The 12,297-nt window shown below is 43.4% G+C and overlaps 1 protein-coding gene across 1 annotated transcript; it reads left to right on the top strand.

Annotated features, from left to right (window-relative positions):
- Positions 1 to 4,566: 4,566 nt before the first annotated feature.
- LOC121856953 lies at positions 4,567 to 5,091 on the top strand. The gene has a single exon (XM_042352744.1). It carries the CDS (start codon positions 4,567 to 4,569, stop codon positions 5,089 to 5,091), a length of 525 nt encoding a protein of 174 aa, XP_042208678.1.
- Positions 5,092 to 12,297: the final 7,206 nt, after the last annotated feature.

Below are 12,297 nucleotides of genomic sequence, written 5' to 3' on the forward strand. Positions count from 1 at the left end.
CACCTGCCCCCACCCTCTCCCACCTGCCCACAACACCTTGTACCTCCTCACCTGCCCACAACACCTGCCCTCCCCACCTGCCCAACACCTGTACCCTCCTCACCTGCCCACAACACCTGTACCCTCCCCACCTGCCCACACACCTGTACCCTCCTCACCTGCCCACAACACCTGTACCCTCCTCACCTGCCCCACACCTGTGCCTCTCCCCACCTGCCCACAACACCTACCCCCTCACCTGCCCACAACACCTGTACCCCTCCCACCTGCCTGCAACACCTGTACCTCCTCACCTGCCCACAACACCTGTACTCCATGCCTTGCCCTCCTCACCTGCCCCCAACACCTGCTTCTCCCCACCTGCCCACAACACCTGTACCTCCCCACCTGCCCACAACACTCCCACCTGCCCGCACATCTGTACCCTCCCCCTGCTCCACAACACCTGTACCTCCTCACCTGCCCGCACACCTACTCTCCTCACCTGCCCCCAACACCTGCACCTCCTCACCTGTCCACAACACCTGCACTCCTCTCACCCGCCCTCAACACCTGTACCCTCCTCACCCGGCCCACAACACCTGTATCTCCTCACCTGCCCGCAACACCTGTACCTCCTCACCTGCCCACAACACCTGTATCTCCCACCTGCAACCTGACCCTCCCCACCTGCCCACAACACCTGTACCCCACCTGCCCAAACCCTGCACCTCACCTGCCCACAACATCTGTACCCTCCCCACCTGCCCAACACCTGCATCCCCTCTTCCACCTGCCCACAACACCTGTACCCTCCCCACCTGCCCACAACACCTGTACCCTCCCCACCTGCCCACAACACCTGTGCATTCTCCCCACCTGCCCCAACACCCTATTCTCCCCACCTGCCCCACAACACCTGTACCCTCCCTCACCTGCCCACAACACCTGTACCCTCCTCACCTGCCCACAACACCTGTACCTCCTCACCTGCCTGCAACACCTGTACCTCCTTACCTGCCCACAACACCTGTACCTCCCCACCTGCCACCACACCCACACCTCCTCACCTGCCCGCAACACCTCCCCACCTGCCCACAACACCTGTACCCTCCCCACCTGCCCGCACTGCCCTCCTCACCTGCCCACAACACCTGTACCTCCTCACCTGCCCACAACACCTGCACCCTCCTCACCTGCCCGCAACACCTGTACCCTCCTCACCTGCCCACACCTGTACCCTCCTCACCTCCCACAACACCTGTACTCCCCACCTGCCTGCACCTGTACCTCACCTGCCCACAACACCTGTACCTCCCACCTGCCCAGCACCGTCCCACCCTGTACCTCTCACTCGCCCCACAACACCTGCCCTCCCCGCCCACAACCCTGCCTCACCTGCCCGCAACCCTCTCTTCCTCACCTGCCCACAACACCTGTCCCTCCTCACCTGCCCACAACACCTGTACCCTCCTCACCTGCCCGCAACACCTGTACCTCCCTCACCTGCCCACAACACCTGTACTTCTCCTCACCTGCCCACAACACCTGTACCCTGCCCTCACACCATTCCCCATGCCTGTAACACCTACCTGTACAACATGACAAGACGTAAAAATTTAATAACGTGACGTCAGAGGAGTAATGACAGGTGTGTGTGTGTGTGTGTGTGTGTGTGTGTGTGTGTGTGTCTGTCTGTCACTATACCTGTCGCTCTCTCTCATTCCCTATTCATTTTTTATTCTCCATCTCTGTGTTGTTTAATTTTTCCGCTCTCTCTCTCTCTCTCGTTGTAATAAACACATCTTAGCTTAGAGTCTCGCTGTAACTTCCATTTATATCTCTATCTCAGAAACGTAGCTTAAGGAGCCATTTACAGTTACAAATTATCCTAACTTAACCTAACCTAACCTAACTCTAACCTAACCTAACCTAACCAAACCTAACCTAACGAGGCGAGAATCATAAAACGACGTCAGGGGTAACAATGTGTAATTATCGTTAATGAAGTAATTGTTTGTTGGAATATTTTATGACATAGTAAAGTTAATCTGGATATTATATAAATTATTTCTATGTGAGAAATGATGATAAAACTGAATGGTGGTGGTGGTGGTGGTGGTGTGTGTGGTGGTGGTGGGTGGTGGTGGTGGTGGTGGTGGTGGTGGTGGTGGTGGTGGTGGTGGTGTAGGGTGGTGGTGTGTGTGGTGGTGGTGGTGGTGGTGGTGGTGGTGGTGGTGGTGGTGGTGGTGTGGGTGGGGTGGTGGTGGTGGGGTGTGGTGGTGGTGTGGTGGTGGGTGGTGGTAGGGTGGTGGTGGTGGTGGTGGTGGTGGTGGTGGTGGTGGTGGTGGTGTGGTGGTGTGTGGTGGTGGTGGTGGTGGTGGTGTGGTGGTGGTGGTGGTGGTGTGTGTGTGTGTGTGTGTGTGTGTGTAAAGTCTTAACTTAACTTTGACTCCATTACTGATTATTATTTACATGAAACCAGTCAACTAAATCTCCCCCTTACGAGAAAAAAATTAACGTATGAAAACTGTATGAATTCGAGCCGTCTATTTAATTTCTCGATAATACGATTTATTTTTTACCTTAACCGGTAATGAAGAGTTAGGTAAAATTTATATGAAAGAACCTCATCTCTTCTGATCTTGTGAGTTCAATTTGGTATTTTCACTTAACCAGCTGTATTTTCACTCAACCAGCTGTATTTTCACTAACCAGCTGTATTTTCACTCAACCAGCTGTATTTTCATCAACAAGCTGTACTTTCACTCAACCAGCTGTATTTTCACTCAACCAGCTGTATTTTCACTCAACCAGCTGTATTTTCACTCAACCAGCTGTATTTTCACTCAACCAGCTATTTTCATTCAACCAGCTGTATTTTCACTCAACCAGCTGTATTTTAACCAGTGTATACTAATCCACACACCGAATTAGCTGCTGTATTTTCACTCAACCAGCCAGGCTGTTCAACTACTGTACACTCAACCAGCTGTATCACCAACCGAGGTCTAGTGTGTACCTTGAACTACCCAGATACGAGAACATTGAGGTATACACATCACTCTGAAATTGAAAGGGGAAGCCCAGCTGAGTGACAGACCATTTCTTGGACATTATTATACCACAAATAGAAGACAGGTAAGAGAAGATAGTAAACATCGAGGTAAGAGAAGACAGGTAACAGACGTCAGGTAAAAAAGACAGAAAACAGAAGACAGGTAAACATAAGATGGTAAACAGAAGATAGGTAATAGAAGACAGGTAAACAGAAGACAGGTAAATAAAGACAGGTAGACAGAAGACAGGTAAACAGAAGACAGTAAGGAGAAGAGGGTAGAGAAGACAGGTAAACAGAAGACAGGTAAAGAGAAGACAGGGTAAACAGACGACAGGTAAACGGGAAGATGAAATGAAGACAGGTAAATAGAAGGACAGGCAACAGAAGACAGGTAAATAGACGACAGGTAAACAGAAGACGTTGTTTTGTTGAACTTTAAGAGAGGCTAATCTCCTGACCTCCTCTCTTATACTGCCACAAGCAAACAGTAATTCTCTGGTCATTTATTCCTTTAATTAAGGATCACAGGTAAAGGTGAGGTAATGAGGTGATTAGAGTACAAGAAGTTAAGATGTGTGGGTTTATATTATAGGTGAGTGTTTATTATGACAGGAAGATGATGTAGGTAGAAGGGTTGAAGTTGGAGAAGGGTAAGTTAGGTTAGGTTGGGTTAGGTTAGTTAGGGTTAGTTGGGTTAGGTGAGTTGGTGGGGGGTTGGGTTGGGTTGGGAAGGGGGGAGGATTAGGTAGGTTGGGATTAGAGTTAGGTTGGTGTTTAGGTTAGGGTAGGATGTAGGTTGTTAGTTAGGTTATTGGTGTGAGTTGTTAGGTTAGGTTAGGGTTGGGTTGAGGTTGGAAGGGGTTATTAGGTTTGGGTTACTGATAATTGGTACTCATTTATCTGATAACTGTACAAACATCAAAACCCTTATCAGTTAACTGCCTCCGGGATTCGACTGGAGAGAAACAAGCAGGTGGGTCGAGGGTCACACCATTTGTGTAATGGAAGTGATATCAATGACGTGGGTAAATCCTGGACAAGAATGGGTGAAATATATACATATTTATAGTATGTATACCTTCCACAGTATATATATACATCCCAGTAAGTCAATGTTAAAATCTATATGTATTCATAAACGTATCTAGGAGTTATAGTATCTCGTTCAGGCTGGAGGAGATGCACACTCTCCTCTCACTTTCTCTCTCTCCTTCTCCTCTCCATTTTACCCTATGATTAAATCTCCCTCCAGCAAAACGCAGAAGTCCCACTTTGGTAGATTAGATCCTTTTAGTTTTAATGAAAGATTTTATTTGGGTTGAGAGAGAGAGATGCATCAGGTGGTCTGCCTTCATTTGTTTGATGAGCAGTGGTTACGATAATTAAAATTCACGTCAATAAAATTTTAAAGCTTTATTCTCTCTCTCTCTTTGTTTCGCACCACCAGGTCCACCTCACACGTTCTGGGAAGACTCTGGCTACTCCATCCCGTCTTTAACTGTTCCACTTCTTTATTCAGGGTTTCAATGCGAATAGGAAACAGGACCAGGTTTCACCAGTCAAGAACGCCAGGACAGGGGTTTCACCAGTCAGAACACCAGGACGGGTTTCACCAGTCAGGAACACAGGACCAGGGTTTCCACCAGTCAGGAACACCAGGACCAGGGTTTCCACCAGTCAGGAACACCAGGACAGGGTTTCCACCAGTCAGGAACACCAGGACCAGGGTTTCACCAGTCAGGAACACCAGGACACCAGGACCAGGGTTTCCACCAGTCAGGAACACCAGGACCAGGGTTTCCACCGTCCAGGAACACCAGGACCAGGGTTTCACCAGTCAGGAACACCAGGACAGGGGTTTCCACCAGTCAGGAACACCAGGACCAGGGTTTCCACCGGTCCAGAACACCAGGACCAGGGTTTCCACCAGTCAGGAACACCCACTCACCTTGCAGGTCCCGCCACTCAGCCAGATTCCGTCAATTGACTTCCTCTGTGCTGGGTGGCCGCCGCCCGCCCTGGTGACCTCCAGCAGGAAATTAACTAATTAAATGAAACCGTTCACTGCTCCGATACGTTTACTTTCCTCCTGCAGGCAGTAACATAGAAACATTAACAGTGCAGTACCGGCGGCAGTAACAGTGGTAGTAAAAGTACAAGTAGTAGTAGTAATAGTAGTAGCAGTAGTAGTAGTTGCTGTGAAGTAGAGCCACTCTACCAACGATTACCACCACAATCACAATCAATTCTACCATCAGTACCACCACGATCTTCACTACAACTCCGACCAATACTACTCACTGAAGATGATGAGTTTGTTTATTTAGAGTTTTTCTTCTTCTTCTTCTTCTTCTTCTTCTTCTTCTTATTAGTATTATTATTATTATTATTTTGTTCTATGTCTACTACTATAAATAATTCGAATGTCTTTTGCAGGCATTCTGTGAGAGGAAGAGAGAGAAGGGTAAATCACAATGTTGCAGAGGTCAACTATGCACGCCGTGACTCAAGACCTACCACACTGTTGCAACATATCGGGGAGGTGGTATTCTGACAGCTTGGAGAGAAGTAGACTGGCGAACGTTTTCTAAAGAGCCATTAAGCCATTAAGCCAAGCCAAGAAGGTAGGGAAGGCAGTCTTGTTCACTGAATTATGTCTTAATACATTCTCTCTTAGCTTACCGAGGCAAAGGAAAATGTTGGGGGTATTGTTTTACTGAAATTGTTAACCTGAACATAGTTGTGTTTGGAACCAGGATATAGTGATAGTTGTTATTTTGATGTTATTGTTGTTGTTGTTGGTATTGTTGATGTTATTGTTTATTCTTGTTATTGTTATTATTATCATTAGTGTTACTGTTATTGTTGATGTTATTGTTATTGTTGTTGTTATTGTTGATGTTATTGTTATTGTTGTTGTTATTGTTGGTTATTGTTATTGTTGTAATTGTTGATGTTATTGTTATTGTTGTTGTTATTATTATTGTTACTGTTAGTGTTGTTGTTATTGTTGATGTTATTATTTGTTATTATTGTTATTATTATTATTCTTGTTATTATTATTATTATCATTAGTGTTACTGTTATTGTTGTAATTATTGCTTTTAGTATTATTACTGTTAGCATTATTATTATTATTATTATTATTATTATTATTATTATTTATTATTATTATTATTATTATTATTATTATTAATATTATTATTATTATTATTATTATTATTATTATTATTATTATTATTATTATTATTATTATTATTATTATTATTATTATTATTATTATTATTATTATTATTATTATTATTATTATTATTTATAAGAACTCCAGTAGCCATAAAACACATAGACTCCACACTAAATCAAACACTACTTTGATGTCGAGTGTTTCTTGGTGTTCAGTGGTGTGCGTGCATGAGAGGATACATAAGTTTATTTTATTTTTTTTTACTTTTTATTCATTTATATATTTGTATCGTGTATTTATTTATTTTATTTATTTATTTATTTATTTAATTTTACTTTATTTTGTGAGGTTTACGATCGTGTTGATGATGATGTGTGATGCTGTTGTATTGGATATAGTGATATAGTGATGATATAGTGATGATATGTTTATAACCTTAATATTATAGGAAGTTTTGAAGCTTGGTTTTAGTAGAAATTATAGACCCATAAAAGGAGTTATAGGAGAAAAAATATTATATATGGAGAAATATAAATATATATTTAGCCTATAATTTAACCCTCTCCAAATCATGAAAAGAAGAATTCTCCCATAATTCTCACAGAAGAAGGTGAGACATTTTGTGAGTAATTTGTATGTAAATAAATATTATATTCAGCTTCCAAAAGACTTTTCAGTGTGTGTGTGTGTGTGTGTGTGTGTGTGTGTGTGTGTGTGTGTGTGGTAATTTATTGATGTGGGTCCATTATGGGGAGGAAAAAAGACAGATAGACAGACAGACAGACAGATAGACGAACAGACAGACAGAGGATTACAATAAGTTATGAGCAGTTTTGGCTTCCAGTAGTGTGGTTTGTTGACTGATTGTGTGTGTGTGTGTGTGTGTGTGTGTGTGTGTGTGTGTGTGTGTGTGTGTGGTGGAATTTATTGATGTGGGTCCATTATGGGGAAGGAAAAAAGACAGATAGACAGACAGACAGACAGATGAACAGACAGACAGACAGAAGGATTACAATAAGTTATGAGCAGGTTTTGCTTCAGTGTGGTTTGTTGACTGATGTGTGTGTGTGTGTGTTCTCGCTAAGCTTCATGAATCAAAGGGGCAAGATGAAGGCCAACACACACACACACACACACACACACACACACACACACACACACACACACACACACACACACACACACAAACTACATCCTTGACCACAAGGTCAAGACGTACCGCCTCTCCCAGGCAGCCAGGTCAACTGTTTTTTGGCCCATACCACCCTCCCTGAACCCTCCTCCCACCGGAATATCAACAAGTTCACGCAGAAGTTACTATTTCATTTTAGGAAAATGGAACCAGTGTTAAACAGAGGTGAACAGTGGTGAACAGTGCTTAAGTCAGTGAGAACAACTCAGCAGTAACAGTGGTACCCAAGTTGACCTTTCACACAGTGAGGTCCCAGGTACCCAGTGATAACGGCCTGTGAGACCAACTACCAGCGATGTGTTAATCCGTCTACGATGGAAGGCCTGGAACCAGACCTCACTCATATAACACCATCTGTGAGGAATTACTACACCGTGAGGCCTCCACCATATGTGAAGGTTACTACACCGTGAGGCCTCATAACACCATCTGTGAGGATTACTGCACAACGTGAGGCCCTCATAACACCATCTGTGATTACTACCACGTGAGGCCCTCATAACACCATCTGTGAAATTACTACACATGAGGCCCCCATAACACCATCTGTGAGATTACTACACCGTGAGGCCCTCATAACACCATCTGTGAGGAATTACTACACCACGTGAGGCCCTCATAACACCATCTGTGAGGTACTACACCACGTGAGGCCTCAAACATCTCTGTGGGGAACTACACAGGTCCCTCCTAACACCATCTGGGAGGGAGTTACTACACTACGTTTTGCTGTTCAACACCTACATTAATCTGTATGTTCACTGTATGTTCCTTTACCTTTCTCTAATGAGAGGCTTTTGTTAAACCACCAATGTATGTAATAAGTCATTTATGTCAATGTATATTTTCAGCCTTCGGGCTGCCTGCTTCAATAAACCGTTAATTATTATTATTATTATTATTATACAAACACACACACACCTCACGGCTATTCTTCACGATGGTGGCAGTAAACACAACGTCATCACCACCTGGGAGAACACGTGAGGAGCTGTTCTTAGAGTGTACAGGAAGGAGGGATAGTGGTAAGAGGAGGAAGAGGAGGAGGAGAGGAAGAGGAGGAGGAGGTGGTGGATGAGAGGTGGGTAAGGAGGAGAGGAGGAGGTGGTGGTGGGTGGAAGGAGGTGGAGGAGGAGGAGGAGAAAACGGAGACACAAGAATAAGAGAGATGAGGGTGAGGAAGAGGAGGAGTTAGGGGTGAGAGAGGAGGAGGAGGTGAGAAGAGGAGGAGGAGGTGAGGAGGAGAAAGAGGAGCAGGGGGAGAGGTGAGTGAGGAGGAGAAAGAAAATGTAAATCTAAAATACTGGAAGGCTTTTTGGTAACGAGAGAGAGAAGGAAAAAAAGGTAATGTTGAAAATATGAGAGAGAAAGAAATGGGAAGAAAGAAAACAGAGATGGGAAGGAAGACAGGACAAATGTAGAGAGAGAGAGAGATTATCTCAACCTTACCTGAGTTTTACCTTCCCAGTTGACAGGTTCTTATATCGACTGACTGGTAAGGCTAAGTCTCCTACCTGACCTAGAAGACAACTGACTGACTGATTGGTTGACTGACTGACTGGTTGATTGACTGACTGACTGACTGATTGGTTGACTGACTGACTGACTGTCTGACTGACTATCTGACTGACTGACTGAATGACTGGATTAATACTACTTTCTGATACATATTAAAAGTTTCACCTGGTTAGGTTAAATTTGAACTATCTGATAATGTTAAATTTATGTTAAAACGTTAGTATTATTTATGTTTAATATGACCCAATTAACATATCAGACCTATGTTATAAAGGCTATTATGTGGCTATGTTAACACGGTCCATCAGACATAATAAACCAGCTATGTTAAATCGGTACATCATAATAAGAACAATGTTAAAAAATTTAATCTGGCTATGTTAACACGGTCGCTATGTTAAAACCGGACACTACAGCACAGTTATAAATAAACACAATTTCCTTTGCCACTCAGGACTGTGGGGTGTACATCGGTTTATTTGCTGTGGGTGGGTGTGGGTGGGTGTGGGGGGGGGTGTGTGAGGGTGGGGAAGCGAGTGTGGGTGGGTGGGGAGGATACAGTTCCATCACTACAGTTGTTTATTTTCTGGTTTAATAAAATATTGCGTTTGTGTGTTGTGAGAGAGTGTGTGTGTGTGTGTGTTTGTTTTCATTGTTGTTCTTCATGGCTACAGTATATTCACCATCATCCTGCATCATCATCTTTCATCTCATCATCATCATCATCATCATCATCATCATCATCATCATCCTGTTATTCTTTCATCCTTCTCATACCATTTTATCACCATCCTCCTTCACCTCATACCATCACCATCTCCTCCCTCCTACACCATCCTTCCTCATACCATCACCATCCTCCTCCCTCCTACACCATCCTTCACCTCATACCATCACCATCCTCACTCCTCCCTACACCATCCTTCCCTCCATCCAACACCATCCTCACTCCCTCCTACCTCCTTCACCTCCTTCACCATCACCATCCTCCTCCCTCCTACACCATCCTTCCCTCCATCCAACACCATCCTCCTCCCTCCTACACCATCCTTCTCATACCATCCTCCTCCTCCTCCCTCCTACACCATCCTTCACCTCCATACCATCACCATCCTCCTCCTCCTACACCATCCTTCCTCCATCCATCACCATCCTCACTCCCTCCCCTACCATCCTTCCCTCCATCCAACACCATCCTCACTCCCTCTACCATCCTTCACCTCCTTTCAATCACCATCCTCACTCCCTCCTACACCATCCTTCCCTCCATCAATACCATCTCTTCCCCTCCAACCACCACATTCCTCCTCCCATCTATAGCATTCCTACAGTCGGCTCCTAGTCCTGCCCTCATCCTTCGCCCTTCCCCAGGACCCTCCTGCTCAGGAGGAGGGACTCAGCCCCTCCTAAATCCTGCATGACATTACCGTTGTATTTCCTAGGACTCTGTGGGTTCTCAAGACTTACAGGACATATAACGTAGAGGAACCACAGGACTCGTAGGATTTAGGTTCGTAGGATTCAAAGCACTTGTGTGTGTGTGTGTGTGTGTGTGTGTGTGTGTGTGTGTGTGTGTGATGGTGTAAATATGTAGTGTGTCATAGTGTGATTGTGTATACGTGTGTGTGTGTATTAATGTGACTGTATATGTGATTGTGTGTATGTATGTATGTGTGTGTATGTGACTGGATATGTGATTGTGCATTTTGTATGTTGATGTATGTATGTATGTATGTATGTATGTATGTATGTATGTATGTGAGTTAGTCTCTTTTTAACAGAATGTGGTGCAGTAGTAATCAGTTTGATGGGACTAGGGCGCAGTAAAACTTGGTGTTTACACAGTTCTGTCGACACACTTGTTTTTGTTAAATGCTGATGATAAAGTTTTAATTGCTCTCATTTTTTGACAGGACTTTTATTTAACATTGATGTTTGAGTTTAATGGTATTACCTGTACCTAGCTGAGAGAGCACGACTGTATATAGCATTTTATTTGATGTTGTTATTATTATTGTTAGTGTTGTTTTGTTTTGTTGGTATTATTATTATTATTATTATTATTATTATTATTATTATTATTATTATTATTATTATTATTATTATTATTATTATTATTATTATTATTATTATTATTATTGTTAATTATTATTACAAGACAGAATGTGAAAGACTGGTTGTAAGGCGTACAAAAGATGGATAATAAGGATGGGAGGAAGAATAAGTTAGTGAAGAATGGACAATAGAATACAATCTGCATCTCTTAAATACTATCCATCATTAACCTATCTACAACACCAATATCACTTACTCATCCTTGCTTAGAAATAAGTTTAAGAAATGAGACTAGTGGTTACAGAGCAAGAGATTAGAGAGGCATTTATTATAATATTAGAGCCAAATATTTTCTCCTTGTGCGATTGAGCGATACAAACTAAAAAACAATAACACGAACTATGGTCCATAATCAATTGAGATTTTTTATGCTACTCTATAGCTGCGCTCTCTCTCTCTCTCTCTCTCTCTCTCTCTCTCTTGGTAAGTGATACGAGTGGAAAAAAAAAATATATATTAATTTTGTTACTCATTGAATAGGTCAACAATGGGATATTATGACGATATTATTTTTATTATGTGTGTGTGTGTGTGTGTGTGTGTGTGTGTGTGTGTGTGTGTGTGTGTGTGTGTGTGTGTGTGTGTGTGTGTGTGTGTACATATACTTTTACCTGCTTTTGTTTGGCTTGTGAATGAATGAATAAAAAACCAAAAAACCTTTGTTTTAAACTCTTTTTGTGTGTTTGTGGAGAATTTTCTAGGTTAGCCTATACACAAAAAAACACTGCTAATTCTATATATCCAGGTGTTTTTCCCCTAGTGTTTTATTCTACCTCTTGTTTTGCTATCCTAAAAAAATAAATAAAAAACAATCACCATGTTTGTCAATAAAATCTATTTTTAGTCATGTTATTTTGTGATGGTTCTGTTTAATTGGTCGTAGTTGCTTGGTGTTTTTATCTGCGAGTTTATCGCTGGAGGTCAGTGTGTTTGGATGAGCAGCTGGTTCGAGTGGTTGGTGTGTGTGTGTGGGAGGATGTGTGTGTGTGGGGGGGGATGTATGTGTGTGTGTGGGGATGTGTGTGTGTGTGTGTGTGTGTGTGTGTGTGTGTGTGTGTGTGTGTGTGTGTGTGTGTGTGTGTGTGGTGCCGTCAGACAAGGCAGTAGAGTTGCCAATACCCATCAGCACCTCACCTCACTCATTCGTGTTTAAGAGGGGTGAGTGACGCTGGAGCCGGGGTGACAGACTACCAGCCTCCACCCCACCCCTCCTCCCCACCCACCACACCCACAGCACAATACGTAACA

The sequence above is a fragment of the Homarus americanus genome, unplaced genomic scaffold (assembly GCF_018991925.1).
Source record: "Homarus americanus isolate GMGI-L3 unplaced genomic scaffold, GMGI_Hamer_2.0 scaffold44060, whole genome shotgun sequence".
NCBI classification, from domain to species: domain Eukaryota; kingdom Metazoa; phylum Arthropoda; class Malacostraca; order Decapoda; family Nephropidae; genus Homarus; species Homarus americanus.

Excerpts from the sequence above, each read along its gene's own strand:
- LOC121856953 (XM_042352744.1), top strand. The coding sequence starts at position 4,567 with ATGCGAATAGGAAACAGGACCAGGTTTCACCAGTCAAGAACGCCAGGA.